This window comes from Fusarium solani (genome assembly GCF_023522795.1).
Source record: "Fusarium solani strain SB1 chromosome Unknown bctg00000004, whole genome shotgun sequence".
In the NCBI taxonomy this organism is placed as follows: domain Eukaryota; kingdom Fungi; phylum Ascomycota; class Sordariomycetes; order Hypocreales; family Nectriaceae; genus Fusarium; species Fusarium solani.
In genome coordinates this window covers 3,331,493-3,351,927 of record NW_027072152.1, presented here as the reverse complement: position 1 = coordinate 3,351,927, position 20,435 = coordinate 3,331,493, and the positions used below count along the sequence as shown (strand labels likewise).

The 20,435-nt window shown below is 51.9% G+C and overlaps 6 protein-coding genes across 6 annotated transcripts; all 6 read left to right on the top strand.

Moving 5' to 3' along the window:
* Window positions 1-854: 854 nt before the first annotated feature.
* On the top strand, window positions 855-3,133 carry MRS44_008133 (uncharacterized protein; the record flags this gene model as incomplete). The annotated part of the gene is made up of 2 exons (XM_046273739.2): window positions 855-1,952; window positions 2,000-3,133. 2 exons carry the CDS (start codon window positions 855-857, stop codon window positions 3,131-3,133), a joined length of 2,232 nt encoding a protein of 743 aa, XP_046133844.2.
* Window positions 3,134-4,149: 1,016 nt separating this feature from the next.
* MRS44_008132 (uncharacterized protein) lies at window positions 4,150-5,237 on the top strand (the record flags this gene model as incomplete). The annotated part of the gene is made up of 2 exons (XM_046275906.2): window positions 4,150-4,501; window positions 4,549-5,237. The coding sequence occupies 2 exons, from the start codon at window positions 4,150-4,152 to the stop codon at window positions 5,235-5,237; spliced, it is 1,041 nt and encodes a 346-aa protein (XP_046133845.2).
* Window positions 5,238-6,362: 1,125 nt separating this feature from the next.
* MRS44_008131 (uncharacterized protein) lies at window positions 6,363-7,392 on the top strand (the record flags this gene model as incomplete). Its single annotated transcript, XM_065620791.1, has 4 exons — window positions 6,363-6,522; window positions 6,599-6,830; window positions 6,957-7,273; window positions 7,325-7,392. 4 exons carry the CDS (start codon window positions 6,363-6,365, stop codon window positions 7,390-7,392), a joined length of 777 nt encoding a protein of 258 aa, XP_065476863.1.
* A 1,774-nt stretch (window positions 7,393-9,166) lies between these two features.
* MRS44_008130 (uncharacterized protein) lies at window positions 9,167-9,460 on the top strand (the record flags this gene model as incomplete). Its single annotated transcript, XM_046269104.2, has 2 exons — window positions 9,167-9,319; window positions 9,377-9,460. The coding sequence occupies 2 exons, from the start codon at window positions 9,167-9,169 to the stop codon at window positions 9,458-9,460; spliced, it is 237 nt and encodes a 78-aa protein (XP_046133847.2).
* Window positions 9,461-12,312: 2,852 nt separating this feature from the next.
* Window positions 12,313-12,672, top strand: MRS44_008129 (uncharacterized protein; the record flags this gene model as incomplete). The annotated part of the gene is made up of 1 exon (XM_065620790.1): window positions 12,313-12,672. One exon carries the CDS (start codon window positions 12,313-12,315, stop codon window positions 12,670-12,672), a length of 360 nt encoding a protein of 119 aa, XP_065476862.1.
* Window positions 12,673-15,109: 2,437 nt separating this feature from the next.
* MRS44_008128 (uncharacterized protein) lies at window positions 15,110-16,015 on the top strand (the record flags this gene model as incomplete). The annotated part of the gene is made up of 1 exon (XM_046275907.2): window positions 15,110-16,015. One exon carries the CDS (start codon window positions 15,110-15,112, stop codon window positions 16,013-16,015), a length of 906 nt encoding a protein of 301 aa, XP_046133848.2.
* Between the last annotated feature and the right edge of the window lie 4,420 nt (window positions 16,016-20,435).

Here is a 20,435-nt window from a genome sequence, read left to right as displayed (position 1 = left end):
ACGGACCAGCGCCTCCCTCACAGTGCCCGTGATTCTCCGGCATAGGGGGTGATACACTGTGTAGAAGTCATCACGTGGCTACCTTCGTGGGTCAAGAGTAGGCTCCACAGCGCGGCTACCGACTCGCAAGAGGGATTTGATTGTGCATTGTTTTTCTGACGCTCTTCTCAAGGCTCCAGGACCGTCGCGATTGCTACTCTGCAGCCTCTTGTTGCGTGGTGCTGGGGATATGCGAGCTGCGAGCAGTGAGCACATGCCAGAGTCTTTGGGCGTGTGCTCCACTGTACTCCGTGCTCTGTACTCCGTGTGCCGGGGCCCCAATTTCAACACGCCAAGCAGCGCTTAGCGAGACGGGCGGACAGACCTCCCCCATACTGTTACTGCAACCTCCCATCAGCTCACTCACAGCCTTTCGTCTCCCGCCCATCGACTTTGCGACGCGAAACCCCTTCCGACATCGCGATACCCTCGTGCTTGGTGAGTTCTTCACCCTCTGGGCTATCCCTGGCGAGTTTGTCGGCCCCTGATCACCCGTCCCGGTCAGGCGGCCCGCCCAATCCAACTTCTCTCCTCGGCGCCAAATCCTTTCTCCCAGCCACGAACTGACCAGCTTTCCTCTCCACTTAGCATATCGGCGTCGTCTTGCATATTTTTTTCAGCGAGCGCATCCTTTCCAACGCACTGTCCCGTCTTCGAGCCGTTGCTGCACTCGTTTTGTCTCCGACCAGTAGTGGAGTGACGAACCTGGCGAGGCGCGAGCCGCACACCTCCCACTTCCAGAACTGGCCATCTCATCAATCCTTAACCTTTCCGTCCATCGGCCGCATCCTGCCCTCGTGCCTCACATCATCCCTATGACTGCAGTCGCCAACCCGCCCAACTTTCCGATCTCACGACCAGCATGGGCGATTAACGGACATCATCAAATGAATTCAGACGAAGCCCGAGGCGGCATGGGCATGTTCATGCCGCGCAAAACCTTGACGCGGTCCAACTCGTCCTCCTCCGTCTCTTCAACCTCGTCCAACTCCTCCACCACCACAGTTGCTACGAACGGCTCCCACACCAATGGAACCCCTCTATCGTCGACTACGGATCTGAGCCAATGGTCGGCCAACGGTGCGCCTCGAAAACGGCCTCAACCCAAGAACCCCTGGCCCGCAGGGAAGGGTGATTTCCAGCAAGATCTCTCCCGGGTACCTGCCGGTCGAGGAGCGGGCATGATGGCCCATGGGCCTGTTCAGGCCGGTCCTGGCCAGGTCCAGATGTCACCGCAGGCCATGATGCGACCTATGACCGCCGAGCAGTTTCCTCCAGGTCAGCCGGTACTATATCTACTTTCTCTAAACGGAACTTTTGAACGAAAGACTATTGCTGTTCCCTTTGCTCCCGAAAGCCTTCGAATTGGCCGCCAGACGAACCAAAAGACTATCCCGACTCCCACAAACGGTTTCTTTGACAGTAAAGTGCTGTCGAGACAACACGCTGAGATTTATGCGGAGCGTAACGGCAAGATCTATATTCGAGATGTCAAGTCGTCGAACGGAACTTTTGTCAACGGAACTCGTCTATCCCAGGAAAATCGCGAATCGGAACCCCATGAACTGCAGACTTCGGACCACCTCGAGCTCGGTATCGATATCGTCAGTGAGGATCAGAAAACTGTTGTTCATCACAAGGTTGCTGCCAAGGTTGAACACGCTGGCTTTCTAAGTGCTTCAAGCAATGTTTTGGATATGAACTTTGGAGATCTCGACCCGGCCAACGGCGCAATGATGATGCCTTCAGGACCTCAAATGCGTGGCCGGGCCGGCAGCAATGCTTCGATGGCCAGCAATGGTCGGATGATGCCCAACGGCGGCATGATGAACATGCAGGCTAATGGCATGCCTCAACAGCGGCCTTTCTTTCTAACCCCGGTTGCCACTGATCAGATCCTCAAACGGCTTGCGGTATGTCTAATGAAACACAGAAACAACTATTTAACTAACTTGGCTAGAACGAAATGCGAAACGCTCGTCTCCAGGCGCAGGATCTAGGCCGGACGAACCAGTTCGTTCACACTCTATTATCCAAGGACGATCTCAAGGATCTTGATAAGCCGGAGGGCCTTGAGCCTCCCAAGCCTCAGCCCATTGTTAATGGCATGGGCACGCCGTTCCGTGCAGACCCCAAGGCTCGATTCTCTGATCCTCCTGCACCTCCTCCTCAGCAGCCTCTTCCTGAGAAGCCCGACGTACCCTCTCTCAAGCGTGGTCCCACCGAGCGACCCAAGTCAGGACCACCCAACACCTCGCCCATCCGGCCAGATAATCTCAGCCAGATCGTCCAGCTTACCGAGGCCCTGAACAATGCCAAGCGAGACATCGACTCTCAAACCGCACGTATGCGTGAACTCGAAGAAATGCTGCAGAAGGAACGACTTGCTCGTGAAGAGGCGGAGGAGTTGGCCAAGAGACTAGAGGAATCAGCAACTTCTCACATGAACGGATCGGCCATCCCTGGGGAGTTGGAAGCACCAGAGGAAGAGCCTGAGGCTGCTGAGGAGGTTGTTCCCGAGACTCCCGCACCGGAAGTTGTGGAGGAGACAACCCCTGCTGTTGATGCAGCTCAGGAGACTGCCACCGCTCTTCAAGCCCGCATCGACATTATGGAGAACCAGATGCGAGACATGAAGGAGCAGATGGAAGAGTGGAAGCAACGATGCGAGATGGCCGAGTCAGAACGAGATGCTGATAGGAAGACGCTGGCTGAGATGGTTGTCCAGCTTCGTGCTGAGGAAGCTCTGCGAGAAGAGGCAGAGAAGAGGGCTCGCTCAAGGTCGAGGAGAAGAAACTCTGAGGCCGATGCTGTTGCCGCTGAGCAGACCCCTGCCTCAGAAGATGCTAAAGACATCGATGAGAAGGCAGGAGTCGTTGAGCCAGTTGTCAACGACGAATCCTCTGATGCGCCCACTTTGTCCCGGGCCAACACAATCACCCCATCGAGTCCTCAAAAGGGTGCCCTTGCGCAGGAAAAGCACCTGCACGCTGGACTGCCCTATGCCTCGATGATCGGTGTTGTTCTGTTTGGCGTGGGATTGATGGCGTACCTCAACGGTTGGCAAGCCCAGCCTCCTCGGCCCGAGCAGTAAGGGTGAGGTGGAACAGACTGTACGAGGTTGTTGTTTGGCAATTGATATTATCTGAAGGGGTTCGTTTACGACATGTCATCTGGGGGGATCTGTACTTTTGATGAGCGGTATTCATAATGCATCATGCGGCCTATCGGACGTGGCCGAACGACAACGAGACGATACGAGACCAACATGGACATAACACATCCGACCGACCACTATTTCCTTTGTACGTACTATACTTTTGCTTCTCTTGTACCAACGGCAACCAGACAACGACACGGCTACCCTTGGAAAGGGAGTGGGCCTGATTTGAGTCAGGCTGGAGGACATGGCGTTTTTTTGTTTTGAAGCCGATACACGGGGGGCGCATGAAGGGAGGGAGGTTGGATGGATGGATGGATGGATGGATGGATGGATAGCAAGATGGATGTTGTGAGCAGTGGGCTGCAACTCCCAAGATAGCGAAGGGGCATTTGCATAACTATACCTATCGCCTAAATACAATTTGGCTTTCAGTTTTCACACTGGTGTATCTGCAGGTTGAACAGAGTGCATGAGAGACGAGACATGTGCGTCACTGTAGACGTTCTAGAACGGGTCAACAAGTGCAACCGAGTTGTCTGACAACCAGGCACGAATCGTTCACGTCATCACACATGATAGGCCCCGGCCTAACAGTTGCACCTTTGTTCCCGGAGCTCGCATTCGCATCCTCCGACATGACGGAACGGCACGGGGCGCCAACCACCGGCGCTAACCAGTTTTCGTATTGCTGCGGCCCATCATTGAGCCGGCTGGACGGCATCGACTTACATATGATCCTTGAGGTCGATGATGGCTTGAGTATGTCGGCAGAGTCGTTATTGTGTGTTGCCGAGATGGGGTGTTCTGATAAGAGGGAGCTGAGAAGGTGTTGTGGGAGAAATAGGTATAAAGGGGTCTTCATTCTCAGTTCTTCTACTTGTCCTACCATTCTTTACTCACGACCAAATAAACTCACATCCTGCTCATCTATATGCATTACTTTCAACATGGTGTCCCTCTCAGAAGTCGAGCACTCAAACTCATCTGCTGCATCGACCCTCCCGTCAGGCCTCGTCGCCGTCTTTGCCGGCGCGACGGCGGGCATCGGCGAGGCGGCCCTCAAGGCGTTCGCCAAGCACACCGTCAGACCAAAGATTTACTTTATCGGTCGGTCTCGGGAGGCTGGTGATCGGTTACTCAAAGAGCTGAAGGCCATTAATTCCGATGGGGTGTATGAGTTTGTTCAGGCTGATATGAGCTTGTTGGCGAATGTGGACAAGGTCTGTCAGGATATCAAGAGTAAGGAGTCGGTTGTGAATGTCTTGTTTATGAGTCAAGGGACGCTCAAATATGGTGTTGGTAAGTTATGCATCAACTTCATCAAGTCTATCTGCTCATCCCTATAGATACTGCGGATGGCTTCCCTCTCATCACCGGCCTCGCTCTATACTCCCGCACCCGTCTAACCGTCAACCTCCTCCCCCTTCTCAAGAAGGCCTCCTCCATCCGGCGCGTCGTAACCGTCATGGCCGGCACAAAAGAAGGCAAAATCTTTCTCGACGACATCCCCGGCCGCAACCTCCCAAACAAGATCAAGTCCGCAAGGGGACATCTCTGCACCGCTTTGACTCTATCCCTCGAGGCTCTTGCCCCTCAGGCACCAGAGGTTTCCTTCATACACAACTTCCCCGGTTCTGTAGACACGGATCTGATACGTAGGGATGACGGGTTGATGATGCAGTTTGTCAAGCAATTCTTCCGGTTGGGCACAACAGTCATGGGGAAGTGGGTTCCCAAAGAGGAGTGTGGAGAGAGACACGCGTGGTTATGCCTGAGTGCAAGATTCCCTGCCAAGGGTGAAAAGAGTGCCGAGGCAGCCGTCGGCACTGATGGTACTAAGGGCAGTGGTGTCTATAGTGTCGGCACTGATGGTACTAAGGGCAGTGGTGTCTATAGTGTCGACTGGGATGGCGAAAGTGCGTCGACGGAGGTGATCAAGTTGCTGGGAGAGTATCGAGACGAGGGGACGGTGGACAAGGTGTGGAAGCATTTCGAGGATGAGTTTGTCAGGGTGACGGGGTCTGTCTCTATTTGAAGGATCATTTTTCATTCTTGTGTTTCACTATATCCTAGTAATATCCCATCGAGCATGCCAATGAACTAGTTATTCTATCCCAACGAGAACAGTACCACCCAAGTCGGCAAGCCTGGTCGTAACTGAGCGGCAAACTAGCCTAGGTACTCACAGTTGTAATTTAGGGCATTCAATATCCCGAGTTCTCTACGTCAACAGATACTGAATTCGGTACCTCCTGGCATGCCCATCGAATCTCAAATGTGTGTATGGCAGGCTAGGTCTAGAGACACCATGTCTTCCACCAGGAGACTAGATCAATACAAAACGGCATATTGTAATCGGCTTAGCTACATCAGGAGACAGTTTCAGAGCAGCTTACTATCCTCCCACGCAACATAGCCATGTCGGCACTACGGTAACTCAGTGTGACTTGCCTCCTTACATACCGTCGCATACAATGTCCCCCTACCACAACTAGGATACTTAGGATAATCCAGATAGCCCAATACGTCAACAGCATTCATATGTCTCAGGGGTTCAGTTGATAGTTAGCAGTTGACATCAAGGTTGCCACGTCCTTCATTCAAAGGATCGAGGAAGCCTCCTTGCTACTTGAACAGTCGATGCTGATTCAACTCGCATTTAGCACAGAAACTACAACCCTTTTAGGCAACAGTTGTAAGCGACATGATGAGCCAGGATGATGAAACACCCATCAGCCAAGTCTTGGAATCCTACACCGACATGTGCAGTTCAGCAATCACTCCGAAAATCCAAGACACGGGCGTAGCGTAGCATTCAGAACTCGGCAGCTGAATTAACTAGCCAGCATGAGAGCCTTGTTCAAGCTCCCATTTGCAGAGCAGATCCGGGGGTTGCAGTGCATAGGATCTGCAGATGACAGGTGTAGTGTCACGCAGGGGCCGTAAGCACCTTGTTTAGGAAGGCAGCTGAATCCTTCTCGATTCGAAACGTCGATCAGATGAAGGGGAATAAACACGGTATGATGCGCCGCTCACCTTTGCCTGACAGTTGCAAAGAGCCATGTGTCTATAAACTACCGTTGCGGCCGCACATTACTCTTCTGAACAGTATCGCCCTCCAGCTCCTCTAGTCCAATTAGTGTTCAACTGCATATTCACCATGTTGTATCAAACCCTAGTCCCGCTGCTCCTTGCCTCCTCGGCCTCTGCGCTCCAAGTCCCCAGCAACGTCCGCACATTCTACAACCAGCTCAAAGCCAAGGGCACATGCACCAACAAACTAGCCACCGGCTTCTTCGATTCCAAGTTCGACGATGGCAGTAAGCTCAACTCCCCACCCTGTAGATCCCAAGCTGACAATGTAAGAAACATCGTACTGCGGTGATCATCTCGAAGACTACGGCGTCGTCTACCTCCAAGGCGAGGGAGGCACCTTTTCAAACATGGACGTCGACTGCGACGGCGCTCAGGGGGGTCCTCAAGATGATGGCCGTTGCGGCGAGTCGACAACCACCATCCCGACGACGTCCATCAAGTACATCATCGAAGGGTACAACGTTGGTATCAGCGATTTAAATCCTCACGAACACTCGTTCGTCGTCTTTGGAAACTCAGGCACCAAAGCCTGGTTGGAAGACATTTGACCCCCCGTGAGGTCGGCGTGCAAAAGGCCAGCCTCATGGCGGTTGTCTGCGGAGACAAGATGGTAAGCAATCACACTCAATATGCAGAAGCCTGGCTAAGCTGATGTCAGTTTTACGGCATCTGGGGTGACTCAAACGGCGACCACGGCGATCGCCCCCAGCGTCGGCGAAGCATCCCTCTCTCTCGCAACAGCCTGCTACGGCAAAGGGATGCAGGCAGGCACAGGCTCCAACACAAGCCACGACGAGGAGGACGTCCTATACATTGCCTTCACCGGGGCAGATGCCGTTCCAGGCGCTAAAGGAGCTGCCTGGACTGCAGGCAACTTTGACGACTTCCACGCCAGCCTGGTTGGACTAGGCAACAAGCTCATCAAACGCATCGGTGGTGGCGGAGATGAATGCTCGTGGTCTGGACACTGTGAAGGTATGAGTATAGACAGCGAACTTCCGGTGCATATGCTAACAAGAAGGTCAGGCGCTTCTTGCAAGGTTGCTCAGGACTGTGCCGATGCACTCACTTGTGTAAACGGTAAGTGTGCGTAACAACAGTTGAGTTGAAGTTAGGCAAGCTAGCCGTGTAGTTACCCAAGGTTTACCAATGATACCGAGGTGAGGGTCATTGTTCTACAGGTTAACCGATCCCATGCAAAGTCATCTCTTCAATATCACCCTATAGCATGAGTGGTAACCGCATGTGTCCACATCATTCAACTTCTTGTACATATTAGCTAGACATAGAGCTAGTCTTGAATCACACCGTCCAGGCCAGGGATAGAAGGCAGCCGGTGGCACAAGTTCATGCTGCCTAAACATGCTGACCCTCTAGATTTTGAGCCGGTCTTTTGTTGAATCGTCTACTTCACTTCAAGTAAGCCAATGCCACAGCTGTACTGGGGCAGCTTGCCCTCAAAGGCCAGGTGTTAAGAGCTAGCATCGGGTTCTCGACCAAGTGTAGATGCCACGCTAGGAAGTTTTTATGAGTCAAATATCGGGCACTCCTTGGACCACATCGCCATGTCACTCAACAGGCACCAAGGCTCAAGCACAGCCCAACAGTCCACAACCCTCGGTAATAGCGACATGTCTTCGCCCGACGGTCCGATGCCAAAATTGGAATCGCCGACGCTACGATTGGCCGCCTTGCTAAATCTCCGAGGACCCTAAGCTCAACGTCGTGTCACAATTTTGAAGCGCCGTCGCAACGTTGGAGCATGGACCTGGGTAGTAAAATCTTTTTCGTCCCTCATGGCACTAGAAAACGGGAAGGAAAATTTTTCGAATACCGAAGCATCACCGTGCGTTCTCGACGTTCCTCGGGACATGAATAGCGTAGAGCACGGGCTTGTTGAGACAGTGTGTGTGTGTGAGAGAGGCGGTCACGCGAGCAGGAACCGGTTCCAGCCTCGGAGTTGACAGCTCTCCCCAGGATATTCCAGGCACAAATTTCGGGGTCCTCGCTTCACGATGGTGTCCTTTGCCTTCTAGAACCCATGGATCATTGGTCCGCTTGTCTGCTCGGACGTGTTTGACGGCTGGAGATGTCGGTTGGCGTGGCACAAGACGGTGCATCCTCCCCTGTCTGGACGAGACGCCGTGGGTTCTGGCATGATGAGGCTGAAGGAGCAGTTAATATTACTGTATATTAGTGAAGTGGTCTGTGTAAGTATGGAATAATTGGGATGGAGTTTTGAATATCGAGCCATTGAGTTGGAGTGGAGATGCAGCTGGACCCTGAAGCCACGCGACAACGGTCGAGCATTCTCCACTCCAATTCATGGATGTCAGTGGATGTCTCGTTCTGGAACGGGAAAACGTAAACGCGCACAGGCCATCGACTCCATCGTCAGCGCCGCAAAAGAAGAGTGGAGCCTTCGTGATGGAGTCGTCAATCGTCCGACTCGACCTCTCACCATGATCAAATCAAACTCTTCCTTTTCGTAAGCGATTGGCTCGACTCTTGTCACGTCTATTCACAATCTTCGACTGCGCCAGACGCAATTCAATTGAACACACCATCAGCCCATCAGCCTTGACTCGCCTCCACAATTGCCCGCCTTCTTCCCCTCCGACCTCACAGAGCAAGGCTGAACTTCACCCTCCGCCCGGTCCATCCTTTCAATCTCACGGAGCTCCCGACCAAAAACCTCCGCCGAACCAGTCCGCCCTACCTCTATCCCGGACCCGACCGACCCGCACTTCACGATGCCGACGTTTCAGAGCAAAAAGTTCCGGTCCGCGGCCGACATGAACAAGATCGGCATGCGGTACCGCACCGTCATGAACAAGCACCCCTTCCTCATGTTCGGCCTGCCCTTTCATGGCCGTCATCGTCGCCGGCTCCTTCGTCCTCACCCCGGCCACCGCCGTCCGCTACGAGCGCCATGATCGCAAGGTCCGCCAGATGACCAAGGACGAGGAGCTCAACGTCCGCCGCTCCGCGAGAAAGGTGGACATGAAGGAGGAGTACTACGTGCGTCGCCTCATTCTTGGGAATTGGACGTGCATGCATTGGCTGACCTAGAGACAGCGGCTTGCTGGTAGAGACCTCGATAACTGGGAGCAGAAGCGTGTAGAGCGGCTCAAGGGTGAGAATGACGGTATACTTGATTGAGGCCGTGCAAATCCTCCCTTGCTTCCGTCACTCGTTTGATACGATAAGAGTCCATCATGATCAGCAATACGATCGATCGACCTTGTCAGCGCCGCGAGATGCCCGAGTTGGATGGTCATGCAGACGTCATCCCTGGTGCTTACACCAGTAACACGGCTCTGGGCACTGAAACGCTCGAGAAAAAGCAAGGATCGCCTCAGGGGTTGAGGCTGTGTACTATGTAAGATGTACTATGTATGATCATCTCTGGGCGTTGTGGTGTTTTGGGCATGGGAATGAGTACGCGTCTGTTTGTTTTAAGTGTCTTGGTATCACCTTGATTACCTGCCCATTCGGATGTGTCGGGGAGTTTCTAGATCTGAGACGGAGGGGGACGAGCCGTAACGTCGTAACGTCACGGCAAGACCCAGGTGCGTGGGTGAAGGAAAGACTTTTCATGCAGAGGATCGAAGATGGTGGGAGGACGAGCATCGTCAGGAGGGAAATCCTCCGATTCCTTCACCGGACGCTCGATCTCTAGGCTCAGGTCTTGGAGGGGAGCATGTTTCACGTCAAGGCGGGTGAGAAAGAAACACTGCACTGCACAGTCGATCGACGCTGCAGGTCTCTAGTGCTGCAAGTCTCGCAGAGACCCGAGGCTGTAGTTCTGGGCCGCAAGACTCACAGCCTCGGGACCGGATTCGAGACTTGCAGCCTCAGACACTTGCAGGAAATGTGATGACAGCCTGAGAGGATGCAGCGGCACACCACATACCGGTACCTGGTAAAACAGCACCTCATCTGCACCCCATCTTTTGTACCATAACGCGTTAGCACACATGGAAATGGGCATGATTACTCTTGATCCCCCTTGCGCCGGGTCACGTTGACATGATGCCCCTGCATGTAGGTCCAAGCCATCTTGTGCCTCTTTCATCTAGTCTGGTGATAAGGCTTGGCCTCGCAAGTTGCTCTACCTCTGATAGTTGATTAATTACACCACCAAGTCATTCACGCAATCTCGATCACCTCGTCGGTTCACCGGCCCATGGTCGATCCGAAAAAGCCTCTCAAGGCGCAGGCTAAATGGATCAGATGTATCACATTTTTAAAGACAAGACCAAGGTCTACGCCAAAGAAGAGACGGACAACTCGCTATCGAGCGGGAGGACGCGAGAGTCGGTGCGCTCGATTGGACCGTGGCTTCTGGTAGATCGCGGATAGAGGCTGCGGTAGCGAGAGTAGCGTGCGCAAGCAGCACCAGCTGAGCAGGGGCATCGGATGGGCCTGGGCGCCCCTCTAGCCAAGCAGATCACGACGATTCTATTGGATGATGGTCACCGGCCTTTGGGTTTCGGCGTCCAAGACATGCTTAGGCGATCGTCAGGAGATGCGCCTGCTGTCACCGGTGATAAGATGGGTGGATGGATGCTCGAGAGGGGAAAAAAGAGGAGAGGGCTGCTGCAAGAATAAGCGATGGAGGCAAAAAAGAAGTTGGAACCGTTGTTGAAGAACTGATGCCTTTTTCTCAATCGAGTTACGGATCGGGGTTGGCGAGAGGGGTTGCGTCCAATTAGAGGCGACGGGTTTGGAAGTGTGGGAGGGGAAGGGGGGAGAAGCATGTCATCGAGGTCATGGGGAGGTGATGATGATCACGATTATCACTCAAAGGTGGTGTTGAGGATGAGGAGTCAGGGGGGGAGTTGGCTATCTACGTTAGTACATGCAGGTACCGGACGAAGTTTCAGAACGGGATGATAATCGTGTGTGTGATTGTAGATTTCACAAGCAAGGCACAGGAACAAGAATACGAAACAATGTTCCGATGAAGGGATCACACGTGTTTAGGGTAGCAATCGAAAAGGCCAAGAATGAGTTTCGGCAAGAAGACCAGGATTCTTTGATGAAAGTGCGCTGGTGTTGAGATGAACTCGCGTGTGAATGGCCCGATAAACCCCAAGATTCTTTCCACTTTACGGGGCTGGGGCACGTTGTGCTCAGCTGTGCCAGGCCACTCAAGAAGCTGTCACATTTCATATTTTCCGGGTCAGGGAATTAAACCAAAGTTAAAATGATTTTGTTGACGAGAGCTGAAGACGATCGGGAACAGCGAAATAATACCGGGGGGTCGGGATCGAATAACAGCCAGCCACTGCTGAATCTACAGTACAAAGAAGCAAAAAGTTAATTAAGCAAAGCCCGTCTCCCCCGTGCTACGGACTCGATTTCCATAGGACGGTGGTGACCTACATGAATAGCCATGTTGCATTGCAGGAGGTCCAGACTTTGGGGGTCCAAGGATGACTGCAGCCTCAGCCTGTAGCAATTTACAAGCCAGCATGCATGATCCAAGGAGCTGGAACTGAAAGGCCAGATTCAATGTAAAAAACAATTAATTATTTGCTTCCCAATCAATCTTGTCTGCCGCGCTTGCAGGCAGCTGGGCTGCACGCTTATGCCTAAATCTCCGGTGACATTTGCTTTTTGAACATCGTGGCCCGGCAGTTTTTTTTTTCATTTTTACAGGCCTAAAAAATCAAGTCTGGATCCTCCTGCGAGATGAGAATCTGTGGTCCCTCCGATTGCGTGTGAGAATTGACAAAGATTACACGGCAACAAAAGAAAAAAACACAATAAACCCAGTAGAAATAGTCCATCTTTCCCCCAGTGCATCGTCGTCAGCCCCGAGATCTCGATATCCCGGGCTTGTTGCTCTCCACTGCTTCGGGGTCAGCGACGCTTCATGGCTGGCTGACAAGCAAGCGTCGTCCCGGCAGTCAGGGCGAGCAGCAGACGCCACGTCCGTCGAGCTGGAGTCCAATATTACAGGGTCATGAATTAATCATTACTATCGACTGCAAGGTACATACAAGATGAAGCCGAAAGCTGATGACGAGGATATTCGCTGCTTGCAAGGCAGGGAGGGAGATTGGGCTCTGTCGATGAACAGGTCCGTAACTCTTCGGACCCGAGAGCACAACCAGGAAATCCCCAATGCCGAGAGACGAGAGAGGCTTAGCCAATCTCCGTTCAAGTCCGTTCACGAGGCCGCCAAGAAAAGAGAGAGGAGCCTTGCCATGCACGATAATGATGCTGTGCTCTCCACTGCGATCGTCATTCGCCCTTCGACTGCAACATTTTCAAGACTCCATCGAACAAGACCCTGGATCTTCATCGTCAGCACCGCATCAAGATACATGTCCGTCCTGCGTGTTGCACCTGAAGTGGAATGATAAGTTATGGGGTTCCGATAACGAACACGCAGAATTCACGAATGTGGTGTTTCTTTTTCACGGTATACAATTTTCTGTATCGCCTACTTTGTGGACCAGAGAAATGAAAATTTTGACCGTGAGGCTGGCTGTCGACCCGCGGCCCCGTCACCTCTTTTTGCATTCATCTGAGACCTTTTCCTCTTTGACAGCTGCTGAGTAACTGATGTGAATTGCTTCTTTTCTCCTCTTTCTCGCAGCTTGCATCGGCTGCAGAGACGCCATCCCCGATGCCCTCATTCAATTCCAAATGCCAGAGACCCTTTCTTTTGGTTGTCCGGGGAGGAGGAGAGCCCCAATCATGCAGGTGAGATGCGTATTAGCCAGATTTCTCATGTGGGTGATGCATGCGCCGCACAGTAGCGTCCACTGCCATCAATCATCTCCCAATATTCAATCTCCAGCTGAATTGACAAAAGCGAGACCATCCACCGTTAACCTCCGTGCCGTGTCCGCGTAGGGCATAGTCCAAGGTGCTGCAGGTAAAGACGAGACAATGTCTCTCCTTGACCAACAGCTCTTCTTGCATGTCAAATCGTATATACCGTCTTTTACGCCTTCGGACTTGCCCCCACACCATCGTAGGCTAGCACCGCCCGAGGCGTCTTGGCGACCACTTTGGTGTCGTCCGCCGAGGGGCGCCGGCCCTGAGACGCAAGGGAGGACGACGCAGCGGTGAGAGAGGGATACAGAATCGCTGCACGGCTGAAGAGAAAGAGGCTCAAAGTGAGTTTCTCGGCTGGCGCGCAAATGGTGAGTGTCACATCAGGACATCAGGCTGTTGGTGATGATTGCTCGGAGCTATTCAGCACAGAGTTGGAGGCTTGAACGGTAACCGGTCGGAGAAGCGGAGACCAGTCAATAATCACTGCCAAGAACGTCTGAGTTGATGATCTGTTACTCGAGCTGCTGAAAAGTGACGTCGAAGAGGTCACCACGTATCGTATCGCGGAACCACTTTCTGCAGTAACAACTCTGCAGATCTACAATGCATGCACACACACGAAACCAAAGATTGACGTCTTGTGAATTAGAATTGTACATGATCTGCCAAGCCAGCAATGTCACTGCTTCAATAAATCCTGCGTCGATAGCTTCAGGCTCACACTCAAGCTCGAGCTCACGTCTTCTTTGTTTCTTTCTCGCCCTGCTTTCTCCTCATCGTCAGGGACAAGGCTTCAATCGGGCTGAAGTTCTGGACCTGACAGGCACGGGCCTTTTCGGGATTTGCTTTTTCGTGGCCTCTTTTTTTCTTTTCTCATCAATCACTCACTGTCAGTCACTCCTTTGCGCTAGTGTGCTAGCCTCGATGCACTCGAGCTGCGTGACCTGACCTGACCAACAGGGGTTTTGAATGGGGTTGCTGAGTGAAGATGAAAGAGTGTGAGAGGCCGGCCCGGGAATTGCTCGGTGGCGTGCAGCTGAGGGGCCTTTTCGTCGAGAGGCACCAGGCACGGGCAGCAAGGCACAAGACACCAGGTACGCCGCCGATGGGCCTAGGCCTGGTACTACCGGGCGAGAGGCTTGTCTTGGGGTGGCATACACTTCAAGACAAAACGGATGGAGGGGGAGAGAGAAAGAGCGGTGTCTACGGTTGGAAAGGTACCTCCGACGGAGAGGCTTGTGGCATATTGGACGGATCACGAATGTGGTTTTCGTACCTAGTTTGGTGTCGCAGTAGTCCATAGTGGTAGGCTGCAACGCACGCTCCAAGAACAGTCCAGATGAAAAAGAGGCAGAAACGTACGGCTTTCAAACAGGTACCCGAGGGTACTTGCCAGGGAGGAGGGAAACGACAGGGGTGGGCTGCTGTACAGATCAGCGGGACAGGACATGCTGGTCTTGTCTTGGAGCAGGCAGCCCAGAGAAGCATGGGAATTTGCGGGTGAATGACTGTGAAGAGTCAGAACCAGGGCACTCCGCTCTTGTGGAGATGGAGGGTGACAAGGTCCAAGGGTGGATCTGCGCTGTGCAAGCCCAGGAACAGGGGGGCCTTGTCGGTGTGAGGTACGTACCCTACAAGGATGGTGCCCGCCTCGGCTGCGACGGTTCAGTGGATGACGTTGGTAGCCCGTCAGCTTTTACGGCTGATCCTCACTCACTCTCACTCGGGCTGTGAATACGACGGCCATTATTTATAGAGTTAAGAGCCTCCCACCCCGGTTATCTCGGGCCCTAATCATCAACCCCGTCTGCCTTGGTTTATATGACGACCATTGCATCGACATTGTAACATTACTTACCAATCTGCCTGCTCTTATTAATACAGTCCATCCCCTCACCACTTGGACTCGTCACCTAACATCTCCAACACCACGACTCGCTCTAATACGTCGACTCGATCACTAACATCGACTCGACCAACAACCCGATTATCAACCACACACAACACATCAACATGCACGTACTACACGGCTTCGGCCAGCGACGCAAGTCGTCTCGCCGCCCTCGTGACCTCCACATTCGAAAGGTCTCCTTCTCCGGCTCCTCTCTCTCTTCCGGCTGCTCCCTCTCCTCCTCATCCTCCACCATCTCCGACGTCTCGACACCTACACCTACGCAAACACCCATCGCCACAACCCGACCCGAGATCGATCCTCTTGCTTCGCATCCCGCCTTCCACGCCCCGCCTCGGCTGTACGAGAGGCCCTTTATCTGCATGAATGAAGCTGAGCCTGTGTTTTATGGTGGCAACGACGAGGAGGAGCAGTATGTTGAGCATGAGACTGCTCAACCTATCGAGATGGCCCTGCCTCCTCATGTGAGCCCAATGGATGTGGCCGATGAGCAGTGCAAGGAGCCCCAGGATTACTTCTTTACAACACTATCCAAGCGACCGCCGATGCCCCGATCACGGTGGTCCGAGTCGACCATCCAGACCCTGGACCAATTCGACAACTCTGACTCTGAGGACTCGGACGAGATTACCCAGTCCGAGGAGTCTGAAGATGAGGACGACGACGCCTCAGTTCTTGAGATGCGACGTCTTACCCGCCGTGTCTCGGCCCTCAAGACCATCTCTCTCAACACCACCTACGCCCCCTCGAACCGGCCCTGCTCCCAAGCGTCCTCCCATGCGCTCCCTCGACTCCGTCGACAACTTTATCCGTCGCGGAGGATGGAAGCGTCGTGGCATTGTCTTTCGACAAGAAGACATGGAGAACCAGCAGCGGACCGAGGCGGACCGCGCAAGCTTCTAAGCAAGCAACTCTTTCCTTACATCTCTCTCTTTTTTCCAGCATGCCTTATGATTTCTTCGATACCCCAACCTCTTTTTACTACTCTGCTTCTTCTCTTTCGTTAAATGCGTGGACTATCACGGGAAGAATGATATCTCTTGGGTTCTTTTTTCTTAACGGCTGGTTTTTTTTCTTATATATCCTCCCACCTCCCCATAAACTGGGCTTGGTCTTCTATCATCTTGATTTCATAGCTTGGAGTTTCTTATATGACATGGCCTATGAGCCTTTGGGAAAGCACAAAAAGCGGGTTTCATATTTTGGTCAATTGGGATTCTTGGGAAACGCTGGTATGCGTTATGGGATTCACGGCTTCAAACCGACCTCACCTTTACTACCTCACTTTTTTTTTTTTTTTTTTTTTGGCGGCAAATATCTTACTCCATATCCTCTACTATCTACATAGGCATCTTTGTAATGCACCAATACTACCTCTTGCCGCATCCACTCTGCAGCCTTGAATCAATCGTGAATTGGTTTTTCCCCAGCCTCACTTGTGTGTGTTGTGTCTTGATCTCTCACAACAAGGGTCCAATAACATGATCCATGTTTGACACGTCAAAGATTCAGCCTCATTCCCCCGTCTCACTCAACAACAACAAGGAATCAAATTAAACTGGAGGAAAGGCTGCTGCAGCCTAACCGAACCCCAGCCATCGTATGCCAATTCTCGTCTAAATTCCCCCATCTTCGGTTTCGAATTCGCTTGCTGATGCCCGGCTACGGGCGGCGGCCTCTCCGAAGCGAGAAGCCCGGACCTGGTGGTGGCCCCGGGGACCGTATCATTGTCATCATCATCAGCCCTTTTTTCTCAACGGTCCCTGGTCAAATTGGGGTTTGTTGATTTCTCCACGGGCGGGCGTAATGATGGGTTTCTAGAAGAAGGAAACATACGCCAAGAAGCATGTTACATGCAATTTCCATCTTTGTTGAGTCACTCTCTGCCTGAACAACCGAACCCGAATCTCAGGGCTCAGGCTGCGCCTCATAGTGGTAAACTTCCAACGTTGTAACGTCACTCGGCATTTGAAGGACATTTGGGAGTACCGAGCACCATATTTCATGCGGCGAAATTATCCGCCCGTTGCTGCCGAGCCCGGACTTTTCGTAAAACCTAACTTTGTGTGAATGCCCTCACAGCGGCGCCCGCGGGCCACGCAATTAAGGTCGGCACTTGGGAAGCCCTGACAATCAATTCCAGTCTTTCCCTTTTCCGCCTCCCCCTGACTAAAGTCCACGTTGCTTGACCATGCTGCTGCTCAGCCCTCTTTCATCTTGATCAGGGGGAGGCGAAAACCGAAGGAATGATGACTTCACCCTTTTGGAATGTGGCAAACGTGGGAGGACCAGGGTTCCCCGAGAGTGTGGTTGTGCCCTGATTCATCAATTGTTTACGATCTGCACCAAACCAACAAAAAAGTGGCTGTTTCATCAACACCGAATTAAACCATTCTATTGATTCTCTGGCGGTCTTGTTTCTAGCGAATCTTGGGAAGGAAAATGCGGCCATCGTAGATCCCGGAAAGCTGACGTCTTTCCGGATGGTCATGTTTCAAAACGTGTGCACCAGCATGAGCGATGATGAAAGGATACATCTGAGAGTATCTACAAGTATCTACATTGACGACGATAGCTGCATCATCTGCATCGCTACGCGCCCTTGTCCTGGCCAAGCTTCGTCATGGTTCTGGGGGTGTAGCCAAGGATCTTCAACTTTTCTGCGATATGCGATGCGGCTACACTGCATTGCCAGCTGTTTGATGTTTACCTTTCGGGGCCTTCGGCAGCTGCCCGCTGTCGTGGCCTACTGACATTCTCGTGATGTTGTGAAATATCCTCGGATCCCGCATCATCCGGTCTTTCCAGAAAAAAACCTGAATTTTGATCTCTCAAGACAATGACGTTGAAATATGCAGAGCCGCAAGTCCGAAACACCCGTCCCTCGTTGGTTCAACACACGGCGTCGAGTCCGAGCTCTCCTGGCCTGCCCACTATGATGTCTTTCATTTCAACTGATATCCTATGGATGTCACTGGAGCTTGGGCGGCTATTGGGCCCCGCGCTTGTTAGTGGTGTTCTCGCCTATTGTGATGGGCTGGTTGGCGCTATTAGGGATGCCTAACTTGGATCAGGGACATGCTAAGAGTCTCCTTTGATGGATTAGAGGGCAAGCCAGGTCTTGACGGGAGACTTGAACTACGTAGCCATACTGCGCCTCTCAGGAGATGGTATTCATCTAATTAATGCCAAGAGAGCTAACTTGGCTCAAGCCGCGTAATGGCATGATCATGGGCTATTCAGTAGATAATCCGCATGCTGAACATGCGTTTTCTTATCAATCATTACCCCTGTTAAATGTGAGTACTGGAAGTAGATGCGTAATGTAACTTGATCGTCCTTGAGGCAGGGTTATAGAATGCTCTAGATCACAGCCAAGTCTTCACCACAGACTTAGAGGATGTATGGGGCAACAATAAGCTGTTCGCTGCAATGCTATTGCACCTGTGGAATGTATCAATGCTTTTCTACTCTTGCTTGCCAAGTTCCTATCTGAAGTCTTGAACAATTATGAGGTTTCAAGAGGAGGTCATTTACACCACCAGTATTGCACAGTTACACGCTCCGACACATGTATCATGCACCATGCAGTTGACCGGATGATTTTTATTAAAGCCGGATATCATACAACCTAGGAATAGAGCGGCCCTAGAAATATCACCTCAGATACTTGTGACTTTGCCTCCTCGGCGGCGATCTTCTAGGACGTAGACTGCATGTTAACGTGATGCCCTTCTTTCCCAACACGTGCTGACAGCCCCCTTTTCAAAGTATAAAAATAAATGCCGCCCTGGCCTTTTGCTCCAGCCCATAATGTGTCCCATGACCGGAAGAAGCCCCCTCCGCTGCTGTAGTTTGCGAAAAGATGGCCAGTTCACTCAGCATTCGCACTGGCGCCTTCGCCCTAAGCCAGTGGTCCAGATATTACTCACCCAGAAGATGAGGTTAACTTATAGTTGTGCAGTGCAGGGCAGTCCATGTCTAGGCAACGGTTTCAATGGTCATAGGGGATGGTGTTGGCCCCTTAGCGGATTCATTGTGGTATGGGTCATTCCGGATAGTAGTACTTATGCCATGGGCCAACGTCGCAAAAAGAGACCCTAGACAAGGTATCCTCTGCAGATTGAGAGAAAATTTAAAAGAGTAATTGCTATTATTGGTCGCGCGCAAGAACCATTAGGCGGGTTCCTATTCTAGTCTACAACCTCTGGTCACGGCCATCTTTGCCCTCGCGGCAAGTCGTGAGCTGTAGCTTGAAAAAGACTCGTGAATAATTTCAAGTGCTCCATGGAGGCCTCTAAGGCGCCTAGCTGATGATCAGACTTGGGCAGGACGAAAAGAGTCGGGCTGGCGCCGAGATAGAAGTCTTTGGTCTGTTTAGGAAGTTTGAGTGCTGTCTATAGCCATTTTAAAGTCTGATTGCAGAGACTTCAGTATCCGTTTCAGGATCTTAACTGCCCTTGGTTCCTATTATTGTCCTCCGTTACGCATAGAGGATGTGTATCTTCTTGACGCGGTCGTAAAGGAGACACTCCTGCGCAGGTACCTTGGCACTAGGAAAGGACGTCAAGTTTGGCTCTGAGTGAGCTCTGATGACGATTTAGATCAATGTTAAAGTGTCAGTATTGACAACGATTGTGCTTCGGGTCCCCCGTCCCAAACATGATCGCCTGCATCGAGTCAGTCAAGTCAGCTACTTGCTGTTTCTCACTTCCATCCAAATTTCTTATGTCCAGGTCGTTTGGAAGGTAGTGCTAGGTATTTTGCAACTCAAAGACATGATACATCTGCTTCTCATCCATGATGATGGCAAATGCTGAACCTCCTTGGTTGCTTCGCTTGGGGGACGATGATATCTCCTCGCACCTGCTGTGGACGACCGACAATTCAAGCGGCTTACACTCGTAATAAATGGAGAATCGTTGTGCATCGTCTCTTAGATGACCTAAAAACTGGTATCCATTTGCCTAGTTGAGCATCATTACAGCTTCCATTCGATCGTTGCAATCGCGGTGAGCTGCCTCATCCACGGGTTCCTGTAACACCTGATGCGAGATTGATCGTTAACATGGCCTCCAGAGTAGCTATCCCATAATATACTTGATATAGTAGTGGAAACTATAGATAAACGTTCGATTAGTAACCATCAGGAACTATAAGCTATCCGACTGAGTGAAGTTGAGAGAGCTATTCACTATACAGGCTTTGCGCTGGGGAGTTGGACGATGAGCAAGATGGGGAAATAGTTAGTTAAGATTGAGGTTTCCGAAAGATTGCAATATTTGTTTACTATATATATCCAAACCACAGGACACCTTTGCTCGTTATTCTTTCAATCTTGAACCTAGACGAGGGAGGAAGAAGGGGAGTGTTAGGCATAACCCCTTGTCCCAAGAAGCAACAAACGCCAAACTGAAACATATCCAA